General features: G+C 50.7%; 1 protein-coding gene across 3 annotated transcripts in view; it reads left to right on the forward strand.

Annotated features, from left to right (window-relative positions):
* FLI1 (Fli-1 proto-oncogene, ETS transcription factor) overlaps nt 1-21402 on the forward strand; it is a 119248-nt gene continuing 97846 nt past the window's right edge. For 2 of the 3 annotated variants that reach the window (XM_090290868.1, XM_090290869.1), the window contains exon 1: nt 8449-8814. In XM_090290868.1, the coding sequence (XP_090146994.1) occupies nt 8797-8814 (18 nt within the window). In that variant the 5' untranslated portion in view covers nt 8449-8796. Of the gene's footprint in view, nt 147-1362; nt 1444-8448; nt 8815-21402 lie in introns of those variants that run through there. The other variant, XM_090290867.1, reaches the window with a different exon arrangement.

Here is a 21402-nt window from a genome sequence, read left to right on the forward strand (position 1 = left end):
ACTCCAGGCAGCCAGCAGGTTTAATTGCGCACTGCCCATGCCGAGGATCGGGACTCTGGGCACAGAGGAATTCGTACCAAGGACTCGAACGCCCTGGCGTTGCCGGCGTTCCGCTCCTGCTCGCTCAGCAGGAAAGGGTGTCTAAGGTGAGTGTTCGTTTGCGTGGGCCATCTGGGGGCGATGCGGGGTCTCGGCGCCCCTCCCTGCCCCGCTGCCAGCTCTAGCTGCAATCAGGAAATGCGAAGCTTTCTGGGGCTCTCTCTCTCAGTCTCCCGGGGGCTTCCTTTTTCTCTCTATTTTTCCTTTCTTTCAAATTTCACTCCCACTTTTCAAAGAAATGGGAGAGATGTTGGCGCAAGGGTGCCCGGAGGTGGGAGGGGGGTAGGTAGTGAATGGAAAGCTGGGAGCTCTGGAGAAACGTACCTGGTTCCTGAACTCGTGTGTGCGTTGCGGCTTCAGGAGCCGAAAAGCTGGAATTTGTTAGTGGGGAGAAAAGTGCTTTATCAGAAACACATTGGCTGCCGGAGAAGTTGCGCGCTGCCGCGTTCAAGATGGTTTAAGAGAAAGAAGGAAGAGGACCAGTCGCCAGACTTGGCAGGGCAGGGGGAGGCGCCCGCAGGGGCACCTGGCACTCTAGGGTAGATTTTGCGCCCTCCAGCCCCCAAATTCAGACCTCAGGCACTATCTCCCCTGATATTAGAAATGAGGAAAACGAGGCCGCGTCATTCATTGTTTTTGCCTCTGCCCTCAATGCCCTCAAACCTGTTTTTTTTTTTTTCCTTTTTTTTAGAAGCGGGGACTCTGGGATAGGGGCCTTGGTAGACCCCCGGAACCTTGAGCCAGTCTTCCTCCGCAAGCGGTCCCCTAGCAGGGACGACGGAGACAGCTGACGCTAGCACTGTCCGAGGGGTGGCGGGGGAGTCAGGCAGAAGGCCTGTGCCCGGAGCGGCCCCAGCGCTTTCCCCTCCGTCAATATCCGTACCCTAGGGCCTCGGCCTGCACTGGTGGGTAAACCTACCTGATCCTGGCCGCGTTCTCTCCCAAGGCGTCCCCAGGTGCCAAACTACCAAGGCCTCTGAGGAGGTGGGTTCTCGGATTTCTGGCAGAAGAGGGTTGGGGTTGCAGGACAATATGGAACAGAGCCAGAAGTGTGAGCTGATTTTCAGTCTTCACCATCCCTTAGCCTGAAGCCTGGGGACACAGGAGCAGAGAGGGCTCCCCGCACCTGACAACTCGAACCCTCTCTGGCTGACCCGGGTGGTTTGGAGGCCCCCAACTCTATCGTCTTCCCCCTTTATATCCACCCCTTCATCACCCCCAGCCCCTGCCGTCTCACCGGTGACCCAGTTTTCTTCTACCCAGGTTGGTTCTGGGGCCTTCCCGATCCTTCCTCACCAACTCAGGATGTTTCAGACAGTCCCCGACACGTCGTCTTACGTCAAGGTAAGACATGACAGCGTCTTTAAACAGGTAATGACTCGGAGTCCCCCTATTCCCGGGGCCTAGCATCTCTTCCCTCCTTTCCCCGGGAAAAGGTTGGAGGAGGGAGAGGGGAGGGTATCGCTCCACACTGTCAGCCGGTGGACTCGTGAAGATAGGGACGATCCTTTCGCAGACCCTCGGGAATCCCTGGTTGAGGAGGAACACTCTAGGCCGCTTCTGACGTAGAAGAGCCGGGTGAGGGCTCCGCAGGGAAGCCCAGAAGGCGGCCCCTGCACCCGCGAACCAGCGTCGAGTACCATTGCGTGTGCGCGCCCGCCGCTGGCGCACTGCAGGTTTTCTGCGTTAAGGGTCTGCGGGAGGGTGCGAGGGTGTGAGCGTGTGCGCGACTGTGGGAACACGAAGCGCTTCTCTCCCCGTTGGACACTCTCCACCTCGTTCGAAAGCCCACCTTCCTCGGCCCCATCCCACCCCCTCAAAGGCGCAGATTGCTATTTGACAGCACATGGAAGGGTTCCCCCTACTCTGTTCCACAACGGTTCCCCAAAACGTAAACAAACCGAAGCCAGGACATCTGGGTTACATGTTTAATGAAAATTGGCCAGCGAGGCGGGGCCGAGGGTGCGGACCTGGCGGCCCTGCCCGGACGGGGGTGAGGCGAGGCCCTCACGCCACCCAAGGTAGCCTCCTGGGGCGAGGGACTGGTGGGAAGGAGGAAGGACCTGCGTGGTTATGAATAAGCTCTCCCACCTTTTTAAGGTCCTGGCCCCTCCCTTTCTTCCCGAACCCCGCCCTCGAGTGGCCCCCAGTCTCGCGTGAAGGGTCTGAGAATGCCAAGGTGGGGTGCACTGAATGAGGGCATGTGGCCACAGCGATGGGACACAGACTCTCGAGTTTTATACCGGAAACCTCCAAATATGTGTCCATCTCTCCTACTATTTCTCTAAAGGGAAATTCGTTGGCACCCGGTAGCCTGCATCTGCGCGCACTCGCCTTTCTTCCTTCCCCCATCCTCAATCCCCCCGCCGCCCCTCCTCACGACTCCAATTTGAAGAGGTCTATAGTCACTGCGGGGAAGCCGAGTTCTGAAGGCCTGGAAAATGAGTGAATCAATGCTTTGATGTGGATGGACGGAGGGCTCCCAGGAGGCGGCAGAGCACCCAGAGACCGGAGCTCGCTCTGGTTCCCTGTAACCTCTCCGATTATCCCTCCACCCCACCCCCAACCCTTAGAACTCAAAGCTAAGCTAAGGAGCTCTCGCTTCCAGCTCTGCCCCAGGGCTGCAGACGGGTCTAGAGTGGGGCAGTTTCTTCCACCCACACGGACCCCTGAGTCTGCACACACCTGGAGATGCAAAACGTTAGGGGTGACAAATTCTAGAAGGGCGAGTGAGAGTCCAGGAGCTCAACCTAGGCCGAGAGTCAGAGAGGAAGCAAGGGGGGGGGGGCGGGGGGCGCGGCCCGTTTGGTGGGGGGAGGAAGTGGGGTCCCAGAGTTGTGGGCCGCCAGAGGAGCCGCTCTTCGCCGGAGCACTTTTTAAGGGGAAAAAATGGATTTTTCAGCAGCCACAAAGTTTGTATTGTTGCACAAAGGGGTGCATTGATGACGGCGAGAGGTCTGCGTGGCAGGGACAATCTTGGGTCTGTTCCCCGGGCTCCCAGAGCCGACCAGTTGCCAGAGGGGCACAAACAGTCTCGGGCTGCCAAGCCCCTGCCGTTCGGCGTCAGGCGCCCGCCCCCAGGTTACTGACAATCACCTGGGACCCAGGCGCTGGGACTCAGTAGCCAGGGGTGCCCACTGCCTCCAGGCAACGAGTTGGTTCTGAGAACCCACAGAGAGCTCAGAGACGCCCCCAGAGGAGAGCGCTGAGGGCGGACACGAGGATGGGCGCGCAGTTAGTGAATCGTGGTGGTATGTAGATCGCCCTTACCTTTGCCAGGCCCTGTTCTAAGCACTGTATCTGTACTAACCGGTTTAACATTGATAACAACCCTAGGAGGCAGTCCAGTTTGCAAATGAAAAACTGAGGCATTGAGAGGTTAGTGTAACACAGTTTGTAAGGAGCAGAGCCAAGATACCAATAATAAGGGCAAAGTTCTGCTGATTGGCAGGCAAGTTCTAAACATTCATCTAGGTCCCATTATAACGCCTATGTATAGATGAGGACACTGAGGCACAGAGAAGTTAAGGAACTTGTTCAAGGCCACAGAGCTGGTAAGTGCAGAAGTCAAATTCAAACCCAAGGAACCGGATCTCCCAATGGGAACGTTCAACCAGGACGTTCCACTTGCAGATGAGGGGTGGAGGGCGCAGGGGACCCCTGGAGTAAGCCTAACCGTGCAAAGCACTTGCCAATGCCCAGCGCGCAGGCCACGCCTTGAAGGCTCCTTTCCTGCTGCCCCACTGGAAACTGCCAGGGTCCTCCACTTTCCCTCTTTACGAGTCTTCCAGACTCCTTGCTCTAGCTCCTCCACCAACCAGCCTACGGCTTCAGCTCGCGCTGCCTTGTCGGGTAGACAAGGTCCCCAACCGCTTCGACCCCCACCCCCGCCACCAAGGGGCAGCATCTGGCTGGCAGGTCTTGGAGCGTATTTCAAGGACACAGATCTGTACTTAGAATGAATGGTGTTTTGGGCGGTTGGGAGGCAGGGCCCAAGAAGATTGGAGAAGCTGAGAGCCTCCCCACCAAGGCCCCCAGTCTAGACGCCGCTGCTGGGTGAGGGTCCCGGCTCCTGGCTGGTCTCCACCTCTTGTCATTGTGCGCTCTCTGGTCAACCTCGGGCTCCCTTGGGGTTTCCTCCTCGACGCCGCGTGGTCTGGAGACCCGGCTCCGGAGCGCTGGGGCTTGGGCGCAGAAACCCTCCCCTCCCAGGCCCGCCCCCGGCCTCCCGCCGCCCGGCCCCCCACGTAGCGTTTGGAACCAGCTTGGCGCTGAGGCAGGAACGAGCGCGGGGAGCGGGCAGGGCGAGCGGAGGCTCTAAATCTTCCTTCAACTGTGAGTAGATGAAGTCTGAGAAACAAATTCAAAGCAGGCGCGCCTGCAAAGCCTTCCTGCAGAAATATGCCCCGGCATTCAAGCGCATCCAGGGGCGGCTCGAGCTGCCTTGTTTGGCTAAGGTCAGACGAGACTCGAGTTCTCCAATAAAAATAAATCTCAAATTAATTATGGCCTCGAGCGAGGGGCCAGACACTTGAAGCTGCAGTTGTGCAGTCTGGAGTTTTGGCGTTCGCTCGCCCATCCCTCCCCCGCACCCCCGCCTCTTCCAGCGCGCCCCCCCCCCCTTCCCCTGCCAGCTCTAATACCCGCTGTGGCCGCTAGACGCGGGGGGAGGAGTAGAGGGAGGACGACGGGGGAGGATCCGCCGGGACGCTCGGCCCAGCGGGGCGTCGCTCTGCCAGGCCGGGCGTTGCTAGGAGTTCCGGGGTCCAGAGGCACCCAGGGACCCAGATCCGATAGGCGCGTCCTGTCATCCTCAACTCGGGCTGGGACCGGAGAAGCCCAGGAAGCCTTGTCTGGAAAGTCTTGACCGGGTCAAAAGGGCTGACATTGAGCGAGCCAAGACACGTTTCACCCCGCCGCTCCCCTCCCTGGGGAAGCAGGACTTCCGCATCTGTGAAAATACTATCCAGTTCCGAGGGTGCGAGGCAAGTCATCTCAACAAAGTTCCAGTGAAAACGCTCTGAATCCGAATGTTACCTGAATATTCGCCCTCCACCCTTACATGCTTTTTATAAATTACCCTAGACTTCTCAGAAATGTGAAGTGGCTTGTCTTCTTGGTGCCCCTCATTCCCATTTGGTAGCTTTTGTTTTCAGTGTTGGACCGGCTTTGTTGGTTGTGAGATCTCCTGACTTGAAAGCCAGCGCCTCTGGTGGACTGAACACCGGGGGCAGCCAGCACCAGCTCCTGGTCAGCAGCCCTGCCCAGTCTGGGAAAGGGAGAGGCAGAACCGGCTCTAGTAAGCCAGAAAAGAGGGTGTGTGCAAGTGTGTGGGCTGGGGTGAGCAGTCCCTGGCGAGGCCGGGAGGAGACAGGCCAGGGAGGAAAGAGCAGAGAGAAAGGGAGGAAGGGGAGAGGGAAGAAGTGGGGTGAGGAGAGAGACGGGGAGGGCCAGGGGAGGGCAAGGGTTCCCCCTTTCCCAGCCCCAGGACAGTTTTCATTCGTGGCAGGCCTCACCACAGGCTCTCTATCAATTTGTCTCAATGCAAACATTTGAAATATTCTCTTTGGCTACTCGTGAAAACAATGTGAGCTGCCAGGATCAAACCATCTTTCCAGATGTCTGGTGGTAACCACATTAAACAGGGCAGACTTGTTTACTGTTGTGTTTGCTTAGGGCTTTTTCCCCCTTTTGGATTTAAAAAAGCAGCCACAGCAGGAGAGTTGAGCATCAAATCCAGAGTTACATAAATGGGCATGCTTACCCACCAGCATGTCAAAAAGGATGGGGCAGGGGGGAGCAAGGGGGGGCATCTCGTATTCTCCCAGCAGCTGTTCAGAGTTGGAAGAAGGGTCCTTCTTCCTTCCGGGTAGAGGACCTGTGATGGACAGGAGGTCCTCACGAAGGCCCTGGTAAATAAGAAAAGGCCTGGCACTAGTGTCAGTCAGTGAGTCACAAAGTGGTGACAGTTATGCCTATGCCAGCTGCTCCCCTCCCCCCACCACCATCTTCAAAATTATGAAATTGCCATAGCTCTGGCTTTGCAGGCAGAAACAGAACGTGCTACTGAGTTGCATAGCTAAAACAGGAGGGCGAATCTGCATTTCAATCTAGTAACATACTGAGTACTCTCAAAGGGACAGGCAGCTCCTGCTACAAGGAGTTGGGGGTGCTAGGTATGTTGGGGTCACTGCTCTGATCAATGAGATGAAGATAACCTGTCACTGGCCAGGCTGAACAGAAGGTAAGAAGGGAACCTGGCCAATGTTTCTGCAACACAGGAGCCTTCTCAAGCATGAGGAGGGGCGTGTGTAGAAGGGGGAGTGGGGCTGGTGTAAGGTGGCCATTAATGGCCTCAGTGTGTGCCCAGCACCAGGAAGAGGGCCTCCCAGTGGTGGAGGTGGAGTTCCTTCTGCCTGAAAGAGGGGCAATGTGGCTGGGGGTGCCAGGTTTCTGGTCTTGTCCCAGTGGGAAGCGGTCTCCCCGCACCCTCCTGAAAGCCCTGTTGTCGTTTGAAGGTCGGCAGAGTCTGGGCTGAAAAGGAAACAATTTTGGGTTTGAAAGGATGTAATTCATTCTTCCTTTCCCTTTAACCTCTTTCCTCTCTGGAAAGCATGTGGAAACTCTGAAGGGAAGAGTGAGGGGAGGGTGGCTGGGCTGTGGGGAGGAAAGGGTTAAACCTGATTTCTTTTAATTGAACTCCAGAACTGGTGGCCCCAGGCAAAGGGGGGAACTGACCCCGCTAGCGGTAACCAGATGTGGCGGTCCCAGGGGAGCCCCGGAGCAGACCCCTGGATTGAGAAGCAGACAGGAGGTGGGGGGGTCGGCCCTCCCTCCATTCCACCCCTACCCCCCCCACCCGACTCCCCCATACACACACATAGTCTCAATTGCTGGCAGGCTGCACCCGCCACTCCAGGTCTGGTCACGTTCAGACCCTTGTCTGTATTCGAACCCAAAATTGGAGCTGAATTGATGAGACTAATTTCGAAAAGGGGGTGGGGGAAGGGGGAGGGAGGGAGGGAGGGAGGCGAGAGAGCTCTCGGGCTCAATTGCTCCTGAAGAAATAAAGAATTAATAAGTCACCTTTTTCGTCGCTGTGGACACCCTTTTGAAACTTTTTTCATTTGACTCGGATCTCCTCTGGATATTTTTTCCCTCCTTCCCCGGGTGGACTCTTAAATAAAAGTGAAAAAGTCCAAAGCGTGGTCTGGAGAGCGTGGACAAGGTAATCTGTTTTGGAGGTCGGGGAGAAGGGGGCCCCCTTGCCGCGCCCGGACTCCTGGGGCTGCCCCAACGGGAGCGTGCGCCCCCACTGCTGGGGGACGGCTGGCCTCCGAGTGGCGCGGGCCGACCAGGCGGGCAAGGGGAGGCCAGCCTCGCGCAGGGTGGGGATGTGGTGCAGAGCACGGCCCCGGGGTCTCACCGGGGGAAAAAGACTGAGTCTGGGCCGCGACGTGGGGTGCTGCGCTCTGGAAACCTGCTGCCCAGCGTGGAGGGAACATCTCGCCTGAGTGTAGGTGTCCTGGGTCCCGGGTGGCATTGCGTAGGCGGCTCTGGTCTGGGCGCCCGGGCTTAGGCCATCGGGTCCGGGTTAGCGCCAGGGGTTTGACCCCAGAGAACGCGGTTAGGTGGCCTAGGGTGTCGCTGGTCCCCGCCCTTGCGGGGAGCCCGGAGCTCTCCAGGAGCGGAGGGTCGAAGCGGCTGCGGTGAGGGCGCCTCGCTGCTAACCAGGCGCTGGGTGCAGAATCCGCGTTCCCCACAGCCCGCGTCGGTCCGAAGTCGCCCCGAGTCCGCGTGGCTGTGTGGGTGAGCCGCTCCGGGAGTCGGCAGCCACTGGGCAACCCAGCGCGGAGTGGAAAAATTCCCATTGGATGCATATTGTAATGTTTGGTTTGCTTCGGTCTGCGTCTGGATCTTCCCGGGCAGTAGGCTCCAGCTTATCCCCAGCCGGAGTAAATTCTCCCGCCCCCCATCCTCCCCAAAAAGTTTGACTCCGGCTGGAAAAAGCATTAATGAACGTATCTGTGGGAAGAAACGGAAAGTGAATGAGTCAGGAGGGCCACCTTCGGCCAACGGCCCCGGGAAAAGGAAGGAGGCCGAAGGCGTTTGGGTTTGGACTTTGGGGGAAGGTGTTGGGGCGGGGGGGATGCAGACTGCGGGAATCAGGGCGCGGGCGCCGGGCGCGGACCCGGGCATTGTTCCCAGTTCTTTCTTATCTCTCAGGAGCAAGTATCCTGTGTGCGCAGCGCATGGATGTATCTGGGCATCTCTGCGTATATTTATATAGTGTGTGTGATGCGAAAAGCAGGAGCAGCAGAGTGGGGGGAAGAGTGGATGTGGGGGGAGGGAAGACGGAGGAGAGCAGAGAGAGGAGAGCGCTAGAGAGAGAGAGAGAGAGAGAGAGAGAGAGAGAGAGAGAGAGAGAGATAGGACTTCCTCCCGATTCGCAAAGTGAAGTCACTTCCCAAAATTAGCTGAAAAAAAAGTTTCATCCGGTTAAACTGTCTCTTTTTCAATCCGCTACAACAACAAACGTGCACAGGGGAGCGCGGCCAGGGCGCTCGCAGGGGGCACGCAGGGAGGGCCCAGGGCGCCGCGGAGGCCGCGCCCGGCTAATCCGAAGGGACTGCGAGGTCAGGCTGTAACCGGGTCAATGTGTGGAATATTGGGTGGCTCGGCTGCAGACTTGGCCAAATGGACGGGACTATTAAGGTAAGAGGCCGGGCGGTGGGCGCGGAGCGGCGGGGCAGACCGGGGCGGCGGGGGGCGGCGGGCGCCGGGGTCCCGGAAGACGTGGCCACTCTCCGTTGCTTCCGCGCGCGGCTTCGCTCGGTCTCCTCCAGCGCGCGGGTGGCAAGTCTCTCTAGCGGGGGCTCCCCCGCCCGGCTCCCCCAGGACGACCTCCCCCGCACCCCTTGCCCCAAAGTGGCGCCTAGCTCCCTCCCTCCGCGCTGCCACCCAGCTGCGGGAGAGGGAGGTATGAACCCGGGGTGGCGGGGGGAGGGGGGATCCCAGGCGCGATCCCGGGCGCGGATCGGAGCCGGGGGCCCGATTTCTCGGGTCCATCACTCCCACCGGCAAGCTAGGTACCCGTCCGGGGCCGGCTTCCCCCGCCCCCGAGGCGGCAGGCGGTGGAGGCGGAAGCTGCCGCTGCTACCAGCTCGGGTTCCTGCCTGGTGGGCCCGGGGTGGGCAAGTGGATTGGTTGCAAGTGAATGTTTCTGGGCTCTGTCTGAGCGGGCTCCTCCGGATGGAAGCCCTGTTTACATGTCAGCGCGGGCTGGTTTCCCTTCCTCTCGGGATTTCTGTTGCCGGTTCTCGACGCTCGGAGCCTGCGGCTCCCGTGGCTAACTGGCCGACCTCGCCGCTTCCCCCGCAGGGGGTAGACGTCTCTCTGCAGCCTGGGTCCGCGCCGCGCCTCGCGCCCGGCTTCCGCACACCGCCTCGGGGTGGGCGTCTGCTCCGGGAACGGGCTCCTGGGCTCTGCTCAGAGTAGGTCCCGTGCCCTTCAGAGCTGCTTCTCCTAAGGTGGCCAGCCAAACCCTGCCGCCAACCCCTACCTTACCCCGCACCCTAAGCCTGCGTTAGGTTGTAAAGTGCACCCCGGGGGGAAGGCTGAGGGTCTGGGTTTCATGTCCGACCTCAGAAGCGTTGACTGCCTCCTCCCCCTAGAAGGGGAAGTGGGGCTAGGAGCAAAGAGGAGGGACACCCCCTAACGCGACTGCCCTTAGAGGAGCGAGGGGAATGAATGGGACCGGGAGTCGGCTGGGCTTCGAGGCAGTTGTGTAACACCAAGCAGGAGTCTGGAAAAACTATTAGGCTGGTGAGGTGAGCCCTGGCAGAGCCCGCCATTCCCCCAGAACTCAGAAGAGTCAACTTCAGACTCAGGGCTGAGTAAGAGAAAGCTAAGATGTTGGGCTTGGAGAAGTCAAGAGATTTTTATCATTTGGGTGGAGTAGTGGCTTTTGTTTTTTTAAGGTTTTTTTTTTTTTTTTCTGAAAGTTTGAAATATGCTGACTTAGGTAAAAGGCACCAACAGAAGGATCTTGAAAATCTGGAGATGAGATAGCTGACTGTGATGGGTTAAGGGTGCCTAGGTGAGCCTAGGTTCCTCAAGTTTAAAGTGGGCGGGCGAGGAGTGGGTGAGGGCGGGTTCCTATAGGAAGGGTGTGGTGGTCTCTGGACATTGGATGCTTGCTGTTCTTCATGTTGGTGTGTGCATACAAGTGTCTCTGGTTTAGTCATAAGATGCTTTCCTCTAGAAAACTCCCCCTCATTAGGACACTTAGCACTTACCCAGAAGGCGCCCCCCTGATCCGGAAGAGTGGTAACATGGCTTGGGGGGGGGGTCTTGCTGTAGACATTCTAAGGAGAAGTGAAGCAATTTCTTCTCCATGATGCTCAGACCTCTAACACAAGCCCAGAGCAAAGGGAGGAAGCTGTGGTCTGTACCCAGGATGTGCTAATCTCTTTAGATACACACACAGGGATTGGCATGGCAGGCAGTGAGAACAGGCTTAGACCAAGACCCTGGCGCCTCAGGCCAAGGATGGAGTGGAGGCCTTCTTTTTCATGTGGGAGGTGGGAGCCTGTGAGTCCCTCCTCACCCTCCACAGGAGCACCCTGGTCTCTTATCCAGGTGCCCTGGTATGCAGAGCCACCCCATAGATCAGTGGCTTCTCAAGCCATTTTCAGTCCCCGAAGTTCTGAAGGATAGAGTCTTTAAGTGTATACTTTGGTGTTTAAGTTCTCTGCAAGCTAGAGTTTCCTGTTCACATGTGACCTTTGGATATTGAGGTTCCTGGACCCCACTTCCACAATGGTTTAAACAGTATTCTTGGAGAGGAAAGTGGACAAAAAGAGGTCATCTAACTTCTGGTCTCTGTGAGAATGTACAGTTCATTAAATCTGTTTGAGTTTCAAAATCTTTGCAAAAGTGAAACAGTGGCACTAAATTAGCTCTACAATAGTATCTTTCCCGACCCTCTCTATTCTTAAAATATTGTAGTCATATGTTCTTACAAGAACATGTACTGCTATGTCTATGAAATCCAATTCTATACTGATAGAAGCCTGAGAGAGTTATAGGTCATATCTGATCTGCAGACACAAATCCAGAATGGGTGTTCCCAGTTTGAATAGCCTTGAAAAAAACCTTTTTGAGTAATTCTGAGATGTGATTTTTATGCACCTGCATATTTCTTCCTCAAATATAAAGCATTTTCTCTTTCAAAATGCATGTCAGTCTCAGCACTGAGAAGGTATTTCGTTCAGGATGCCAGAGAAGTCTGGATTTCTTTGCAGAAGCCCTTTATTTTGTGCATAATTACATTGGATTCCAAAATCTCAATCTTACTGCCCTTTGTTATAATAAGTCCGTCTGTATCATGCCTTCTTCTCATTTTCAAGAATATTTCCTGGGAAGGCTCTGAGCATCATGTTGAGAGCACCAAAGTTTGTAGTGGCTATTCCACTCTTTTTCTGCCACAAACAGTTAACCTGCAGTATTAAACAACACCCTAGCCCGCCCCTGCTCCCCGCAGTGATATTATCAGTGTTGAAAAGCACATGATACTGTTTGCTACTCTAAGAATTGACCTGGTTTCCAAAACTGGATCTTAGTTCTAAGCAGTCTTCAATCGAGTCTAATTATTTCATCTGTGGAAGCTCGGTTTGGTGCCCTTGGTGACATCAAAGATGGTGAAACAATCAAAGAAGAAGCAGACGTGGTGAATGGAATAAGCAAACAAGGAGCAGACTTGGAGTTAGGAAACCTGGGTTCATTCTCAGCTCTGCTGCTTAGTTGCTGATTGCAAGGCATATAGCCCCCTTGAGTCTCAGTTTCCTCATCTGTCAAATGAGGCCAAAGTACTCCCTTAGTTGCATGCACGTTGTGTGAATTTCTCCTTGGAGATAGGTCTTCTAGGGTTTGGTTGGTTAAAAAACTGGATTATGGGTCTGGATTTACCATAATACTAGTTTCATTAATTTAACAAATATTAACTATGTGTTTCTTATGTTCCAAGGCTCAAAACTCATGTTTTATATGTTGAAAATAAAACAGGGATCAAAATGCTACTGGAATTTACACTCCAGTGGAGGTGGCAAACACATAAATAGATAATTCTGTGTCCAGAGATGACATATCTTCTGAGGAACAGTAAAGCAGGTTAGGGGATGAGAAGGGATACAGCGCCCTGACCGGTGTGGCTCGATGGCTTGGGTGTCCTCCTGCAAAGCCAAAGGTCGCTGGTTTGGTTGCCGGTTCAGTCCCAGTTGGTTGCGGTGTGTAGGAGAGGCTCAACTGATCCATGCTTCTCTCTCACATCGATGTTTCTCTCCCTCTCTTTCTCCCCCCCACCCCAAACACAAAAAAATAAAATCTTTTAAAAACAAGTGATGTAGCTGTAATCAGCCAGGATGATCGGGGAAGATGCTTTGAACAAAGTCCAAATGAGGAGACCTGTTTTCATCCTTTTCCTCAGGAAAGGACAGCAACACGCAGCCAGCAAATGACGAGAGAGCGAAATGGGGAGGAAGGGTTGAGATTAAAGCTGGGCTCTGCAAGCCAGCAGGAGTTTCTGTGCCAGGCAGGCCCAGGTTATCGGGGACTGGGCAGCCTCGGGATGGCCCAGTACCTAGCATGCTTGGGAACGGAGACATGACTTCCGTCCTCACAGAGGGGTGCTGCCTTCACTTTGCAGAGTGAACCCCCATGCACATCTTTTTACCTCCATGTCACCTGGATTCATTTATCTGCCCCATGACCACATAGAATAGCTTCCCCCAGGTAATTACTAAATGGCCAATTGGTAATGATTTGGTTTATTTTTGTGAATGGTTTCTATAAAAAAGCTTCCTTCTGCTTCTGCTGCTCTTCACATTTAAGTTTACAGATTTGCAAATTTAGAGATTATTGAGCTCAATATTCTCATGTTATGGGTGAGAAACCAAAGGCCTAGAGTCATTTAATAAACTACTCAAGGTCACATAGACAACTGAGTCAGGGTGAGAATGCAGGGCTCCTAACCCTTAGACTAATGTTTTTTTTCACTATACCATGAAGATTTCGTTCTCTTTCATTACATTAGTATGAATTAGAGAATCTTGGAGGCACTGTGAGTGAGTGTGTGAGTGTGTGTGTGTGTGTGTGAGTGTGAGTGTGTGAGTGTGTGAGTGTGTGTGTGTGTGTGTGTGTGAATAAGATAGAGACAGAGACAGAAAAAGACAGAGAAGGCTTTTTAAAAATCATGGAGAACTTGGCACTTTGAAATAAAGACACTTCTATTATTTAATGAAAACTGTATTACTACCATCTTGAATTATTTCCATACTTTAAAAAAGTCCAGATTTTCAGATAGGATTTTTTCATAAGTGTTTTCTAAAATAAATCCTTCTTTTCTTGTAGACAAACAAGGTCTCTATTACCAGAAGACAAAAAAATATATATAGTATTTTTCTTAAATAGCCAATAGACCCCTTTAAAGACCAGGGGCAGGTGGGCTGAATTTTTATTTCAATTTTTTAAATAATTGAATATTTGACTATATAAGTATAACACATTTGGATGCATTAGAACATATCTTATGGATTCATCTTCCAGGCTGTGTAGTAAGTAGGTCTTGAATAATAACCACATTAACTAAGATTTAGGATTTCAACGTCTTCTCTTTGAGTTCAGCCAGTTAAGTTGGCATTGGTCTAAAAAGTGGTTGATTTTAAACAAACCTATAGTCCAGAAATGTAACATTAGTCTTATGTTAATACTGAATTATCCCAGAAAAAAATGGGAAAATTTTTATGATGATGAACCACTAGACAGGATTTCTAATGGGCTGAGGCCTTTATCCTACCTCAGACTTCAAAAGATATGCCTAAATTGTAAGTCAACACTCAGACCATTGACAGAGACCTAGTCTTCTCTGGAAGAAAACTCCCTCCATCTGAGGCTTGATAGACAGATTTTCAGATTAGCAACCAACTATCTAAGGTTAGAATTGAAAAGCTGCTCTTTTCATTCATTTTAGACAACCAGCAACATTATAAAGGCATAGAATAACATTTTGGTTGGGTTTTGTTTTCTTTTGAATAACATGACTTTCTATTTTTGGTTTGTACTGAAAGCAGTATTTCTAAGTCTACTTTTTTGCTTGTTGTTTTGTGACAGATTGAGAAGGCGAAAGGACATTGGTCACTATGTGTACACTCACACACACACACACACAATCTCACAACATCTTCAACCAGCCATAGTAACTTTTGTTTGTAATCTCAGGGCTGGGCAGGTGTCTTTTCCTCTGTAGAAGACCACACCCTGTTTCCTTTTCTGTTGCTTTTACAATTTATATCAACATCTTATTTGTAGCCCATTCATGTGTTAATTCATCAATAGGATGGTATTACTAAGTGATGTCATTCTAATGCTTCTACAGACCCCGGAGACCCAACATCAGTAGCCTGTGTACTTTGAGATGCTTCCCCAGAGGCAACGGATGGGGTTTGTCTATCCTCACTTTGTCATCCTTAAGGCTAATATTTTGGAATTTCGACAGAATTTTACAATCTATGGAATGACGCTTTTCCATGCAAAGCTACCGGGCCTCACGAGGAATCTGGAACCTTAGCCTCCTTGGCATCGTGGATTGATGTCAGGCACAGTAACCATTCAAGTTAGTAAGGCTTATTGAATGACTGTAATGCAGGCACTGAACTAGGTGACTTAAGTGCTGTCAAGATCCAATGTGGGTGGCAAAAAGGCTGCTGTCCTAGAGACCTAGCAAGGGGATAAGCCGTGTGTGCATAGTGGAATGCAGGGAGTGTTACATTAGCCTGGAGAAAGGAAAGAGCAATTTCAAAGGGGCAGACAGACAAAGGCCTGATAACAAGTTATTCACATAGTCCCCTCTGTTTACAAAGGAATTTCCCATACACTCTTGCATTTACTCCTCACGACAGCACTATGGAAAGTAATATTGTCACATTACTGTTTTATAGGGGGGAAATTAAAGTTCAGGGAGGTCAGGTAACTGGCCAAGGGTTTCTGATTCCACAATACGTGTTGTTCTTTTCCCCACATAACCCACACTGCTTCTTGGTGTAGGTGACAGGTGGGCCTGGACGGTGGCTTTGCAGGAGGGTAGGACTTTCACAGGAAGATACGGTTCCAAGTCTTTCTAGGAAAGTAAAATACTTTGGTGTGTGTTTGGGGGCAGAGGAGTGCATCTAAAGAAGATAGGGATGGGAAGATAAGACAGAATTAGGTTTTGGAGGCCTTTAAATATCATAACAAAGAATTCGGGTTTCATAAAATACAATGGTGGGTAAAAGTAGGTTTACAGTTATTCGTATGGTAAATAATACAATAATTAATAAATAATATTGAACACAGAAAGAAATTGTGTTTCACGGACTCACAGCTGTAAACCTACTTTTGTCCAACTTTGTATATGGGAAAGAGGAATCACAAATTTCTAATAGATGGATGATCTACAGGGTTATCCAAGTCTCTTAGGAACTGAATCCTTCCTTTTATCACCAGCCTTCTTATGAAATGGACATGGGAGGGGCCCCATCACTTATCAGAGGCCACAAGAAATAAGTAGCAGGCAGCATTAAACAACCAGTGACAGATTCAGGCAATCAGACCATGCTATCAGCTGTCTTTAAAGATATGTTTATTAAATATGGAGTCAGGGGAGGGAAGAGCAACTCTCTTTCACCAGACCCCATAAAAATGTGCTTATCCCTTTACTCCTTTAAATGTCTTCTTTTGCAGTGTTCTGGAGATTTCACTACCAGCTGTCTTTTCAACTGAGCCATCTCTCTTGGGCTACAACTTTTGTTCCTTTTGAGAATGAGTCAGCAGATAGTAATTGAGAAGAGACAAAGGGAAAGGTTGTTTCCCTGAGACTCAAATCAAAGTTCTGTGGAAATGCAGACCGATCTGACATACTTTCATGGGTTGGTTGGGTCCATCACCTCACTTAGAAATAATGATATTTCACCAAAGCAAACCAAAAACTCAGAAAGCAATCCCCATCATCCAAGTAGGATCAGAGATTAAGCGTTCAGCTGCATCTTCAGATAACTCCAGTTAACTTTACAGCAGCTTCAAAATTGCTTACACCTTCAGACATGAACCAAAATACTGAAATATTTAAGGGAGTTCCCATCTTTGGAAAACAATGTGTCTGCCATTTAGTTCATGATCACAAACATAGAGTATGTCATTTCTCAAGCCACCTCCAGGAAAGTGCACGCTCGGAACCCGAAATGCCTCCTCAGCCACAGGGCCCGTTTTCTCAAACAGTGCCGTGTGTCCAAGGTAATGAAAGACTTTATGTCACATCTCAGTGCACACATGCAAGAGGCCAGAATTACAGGTGCCGTGGGAGCTTTAACCCTGCATTTCTAGACATGTATGGGTTTCATATGTCTACTGAAATCTAACAGTTCAGTAGCAGAGTGTTAGCTCTGAATATCTGGGTACTCGCTGATTTTATGTGCGAAGGAACCTGAGAACAAATGATTTGGCAGTATCGTTCTGGTAACAAAAATTTGAAAACAGATCTTACTATGATAAAATTACTCAGCTTGTGAGCTGCTTTTAAGTGAATATCATTACACTCCATATAAATTCATATATTTAGGTTGAAATTCTTATGCCTGAAGAGTTATTTTGTCTTAGGCATGTATCACTTAATTCAGGCCTGGATGGGTGAGCCTCTCCCAGAAACTCTATCTGAGCCCATGTGACTCTCCACAACCCAGGGCCTAAATTGTTCAGTGATCTTCCAGGCCAGTTGAAGGCTGGGGCTCTTAGGAGGTGCTTTGTGAATTTCTTTGAGCTGCTTGTTTTTATTACCAAGTGACACTGGAGCTGTGCTAATCCCTTTGCATGAATGCCAACGAGGAATAAGGCCTGACTCTGCTTCGGGTCTTACACTCTTTTCCAAAATTCGGTCTCATTTAAAACCCAAAACGCATTTGGCCCCACGATCCTTTCCCCTGGACTTTAAAAAATCCTGTTTAATTGAAGGGAAATTGAATTTGTCTGGTTTTGATTCATTTACACTTAACTTAAAAAACAAGAGCAACAACAATATTTTGAGGACCTATTTGATGTCCAAGAAAAGTTTTGAGCCTCTTAATGAGTTTCTGGAAGGCTTCTCTTCTTCTTAAAACAGGAAGTGGTGCCGTGCTATGGGGCAAACACAAGTCACCCCCGAAAGGCCCAGTTCGATTTGAAACTTCATTACCCACCATTTTGCCTGAGTACCAGTGGCCCTAGCAAAGGTCTTTCCATCCCTACCCCTCACCTAAAAGCAAGAGAGTCACTCACCTCCCATCTAAGGGAGAATAACAATGAGGAGGAGCAAGTACAGTCACAAGAAGAAAGAGAATTAACTATTTATCTAGCTCTTACTGTGTGCCAGAACTGTTTAGACCTTTGCACATGTACTTATATTTGATCCTTGTGACAGGAGGTGAGGTAACTTACCCAGGTTCCTTCAGGTAGAGAGTAGAGAAGCATTGATCTGAACCTACTCCTGTTTGCCTCCCAAGTTCATAGAGCAGAAGCACTGTGATGCATTGTCAGATGGACACACCACACCTCCATGAAGTTTAGGCTCCAAACATAGCCCATCTATTGAGGACTACGGATGCTTTGTTGTTGTGCGTTCTGTTCTCCAGTCTAACTGCCCCCCACTGACAGCCTGCACTGCTCAGATTCATGGCGTTGCTCAGTGTCCACCCGCCTTTATAACCTCAGGCCTGTGTTTCCCAGGTGATAGAGGCTGCCTGACTTGTTAGCAAGTCCCCGGAACAGCAGGCAGGGGAGGATGAAGCCAATAGGTTCTGTCTAACTGCAATGAGCTAACAAGACGATAGAAAGAAAAATGTTTGTAGCTCAGAGAACAGCAGGTTCTTTAATCTGACAGTGCTGCCTCCTCTACCTTCCTACCTGTTTTCTCTTTTTCTCTCTTGCTCTAACTCTTGTTCTAGTTTTCATTCTCTTTCTCTTATGCACACACACTACACACACTTAAAAAAAAACAGATGAGGGGTAGTTTTAAAAAACACAAAGAAGGGAATGTTTTGCAAGGTTAAGAGGAAACCATCGAGGAAGGCTAACTTCAGGCTCCAGTTTCTCCTGAATAGCACTTGTTATTTCAAGGCTGATTGACTTATAACTGCATCCACAGCCACCTCACATCAGTTCCTTTTATCAGCCCGAGTGAGACTTCCTGTGGACTGGCAGCTTCCTGATGTATTTCCTTTTTCCTTTGGCAGAACAAAGAAAACCATAGCTCCAAGGATCTTTGGAACCAAACAGAATTTAGCACTGAAGAACCTATTATTTTAACATTTTCATTCTCAGTGCACGGGGCCAAGTGCTTGCCTCTGCATTTTCCCACAGCATTATGTACAGCGTCGTGATGGACCCTGTCTGCAATGATCTGGGGCCAATGAGCTGCCCGGTCTCATCCTCGTTCTCATTTGACTTCATTTAGGAGGAAAATTAATTCATTCTCATCGCTAACACTGCATGAGCAACCTCCCCTCCCCCACTCCATACATATATACACCTTTAAGAGTTACAGGAAACACCTTTCTATATAGTATTTACTCTTGTTACCCTAATTCACCGTAACAGGTCAGGCAAGAACCCCTCTTATTTAGAAATTTCAACCTGTCTGTTTTAGTTCTAATTCTAGAAATACACATATAAGAAAAAAAAAGGCTCAAAGTATATCCAAAGGGCCATGAAAGTCAATTGAAGAAGAAAATTCCAGAAATTGGGCTAAGGTTGTTGCTTCCTTCTTTGGTCTGTGAGATGCCATATCTCTTCTTACCACTTGGCTTCATGCTTCTCTGCGCAATATTTCTGAGAGGCTGTCACGCATAATCCAGCGTAACAAAAGAACACTGTGGAGAGAGGTGCTCGTACCTCTGCTGGGTCTCCAAGGGCAAATATCACGAGTTGCCATCTTACAGCCGTTCTAAGTAGTCTGAGACCGTAAGAGGCCCTCGTACAGAAGAGATGCTGAGGCTTTAAAATGGGATGTGCTTAAAGATGAGACCTGGACAAGAGACGCAGGAAGCAGGACGCAGGTATTCATGTACCCCAAACAGCCCATTCCACAATAAGGGATTTTCCAGGAGCAAAAATGTCAAGACTCTGGAATCTACAGCATTCCTCCTTTGTCCTCAGTCTTATTTCCCGACAGTTGTCATCCTGCTCCCGAGGAACTGAAGGTGCTGATTTCCGTAGGAACCACCTAAGCAATCATACAGCCACCCCCAACTAACTTTTTCTCTTTACAACCGTCATTGGTTTAGAATGAGTAACAGCCAAGGCTCTGTGGCACTGCGCTCTTTCCGGTGGTCGTTCTCCTTCAGGGAAGGCCCGTAGGCAGCAGCCGTGGAGCCCAGATGAAATGGTTCTACCCTAAAGCCCCACTTCCACAAGGCCTTGCAGTGTGCATTGCCCTGTGGCTTCACCAGCCAGAGAGGAAGAGTCACAGATGCAAGGCCCAGTGAGCCGCAAGGCCCAGCGTTAGGACCCAGTCAGGCCTGGCCAGGCCCGCAGGGAGATGCTGCACACAGGCACCACAGCAAAGCGCATGGAGTTTAGGGTGACCCGCATCCACAAAAAGGTGGCCTGGGCCACCGGGGTCTCTGTGGATCTGAGGAGGCCCCCCAGGCCATGCAGGCGAGTCCCTGCAGGCCCACCTGTAGAGGCTGAAGTAGGACCAACTCAAGTTGATCCTCTTCCCCAGGAAGACCTTGGGCACCAAGAAGGGAGACATCTCTGCTGAAGAACTCAAGTTAGCCACCCATCTGATGGGACCAGTCATGCCCATATGGAATGTCTGCAAGAAGGAAAAAGCCAGGGTCATGGCAGAGGAGAAGAACTTCAAGGAGCTCCCCAGTCTTCGCATGGCCAGTGCCAAGGCCCGGCTCTTTGGCATCAGGGCAAAAAGAGCCAAGGAAGCTGCAGAACAGGATGCTGGACAGAAAAAATAAAGTGCTTTTGGCAACTTGTGATTAAAAACAAAAACAAAAACAAAAACCAGTTGAAACTGAAATGTAGCTCCCCTAGCAAGGGACACATTTCTAAGACAAGACGGGTGTTTCATCGTGGTTCATTTATGCTGATTTCATTTAACCCAATCCTCAGTGTGATTAGTTCTAGGTAAAAATGGGTTTGAGAGGTTTTCTCGAAAAGTAAAATAACCCGAAAACTACATGGCCTGAAGGGAGTGTGTGAGGGTTGAGGCGGGAGCTCCATGAAGTGCAGAGCCTCACACAACTGCCTTGGCGCTGCCAAGGGGCATGGTTAGAATGACTGCATCTATACGTATGGGCAGGGGAGCTTGCTTTTCCTGGCACTGTACTCTGCCCCTAGCCCTGTGTCCAGGTCTGTGACTAGTCAGGAATCTTAGAGCGAAGATCCATGTTATCCTACAACACTTCCCTGACAATGCTGTTTATAGACAACCATAGAAAGAAAGAGAGAAAGAAAGAAAGAAAGAAAAAGAAAGAAAGAAAAAGAAAGGAAGGAAGGAAGGAAGGAAGGAAGGAAGTTGGGTCAAAGGGCACAAGTAACCTTGCTCAAGTGGGGTCTTTGGTGTAATACAGGCCTTCCCTTAAGGTCAGAGACTTGAGGGGCACCTGTACTTTCTGCACTTTTCTAGAGAGAGGAGGGAGAGCACTGGCCAGTGTGGCTTGGTTGGTTGGAGCATCATCCTGTGCACCGAAAGGTCACTGGTTCGATTCCCAGTCAGGACACATACCTAGGTTGATGGTTCTGTCTCAAGTAGCGGCATGTACAGGAGGCAGCTGATTGATGTTTCTTTCTCTCTCTCAAATTAATTTAAAAATTATAAAGGAATGAAAGAAGGAAGGAAAGGAAGAAAGGAGGTGGAGAGCAGACTGCTATTATGGAAATAACCTTTCAGAAAACTGGCATGAGGAAAATTTTCCCAGGGTTCCTCAGGGAAGGTATCCAGGCACTGGGGCCTCTAAACTCTTCCTTCTGGAGATTTTTGGATCTCTATATACTTCGTGGGTCTATAATGTGGTAAAGGAATAGCATGGTCACCCTTCCCTGCCTTCCCAGAGTTGGCCCCCAAAGGTCCTATGGACAAAGCTGTGAGGAAGCCGTGGGGCTGGGGTCGAGCTCCTGGAATTTTAATCATTTTTTATTCACCAGTTTGGATTGGGTGTGACCCAGACTCTTGTCTGCCCAGAGCACCGTCTTTTAAAATTTTTAAATGCTATGTGTATTTCATGG

Source organism: Furipterus horrens, unplaced genomic scaffold (genome assembly GCF_987537825.1).
Source record: "Furipterus horrens unplaced genomic scaffold, mFurHor1.1.pri manual_scaffold_11, whole genome shotgun sequence".
NCBI lineage: Eukaryota > Metazoa > Chordata > Mammalia > Chiroptera > Furipteridae > Furipterus > Furipterus horrens.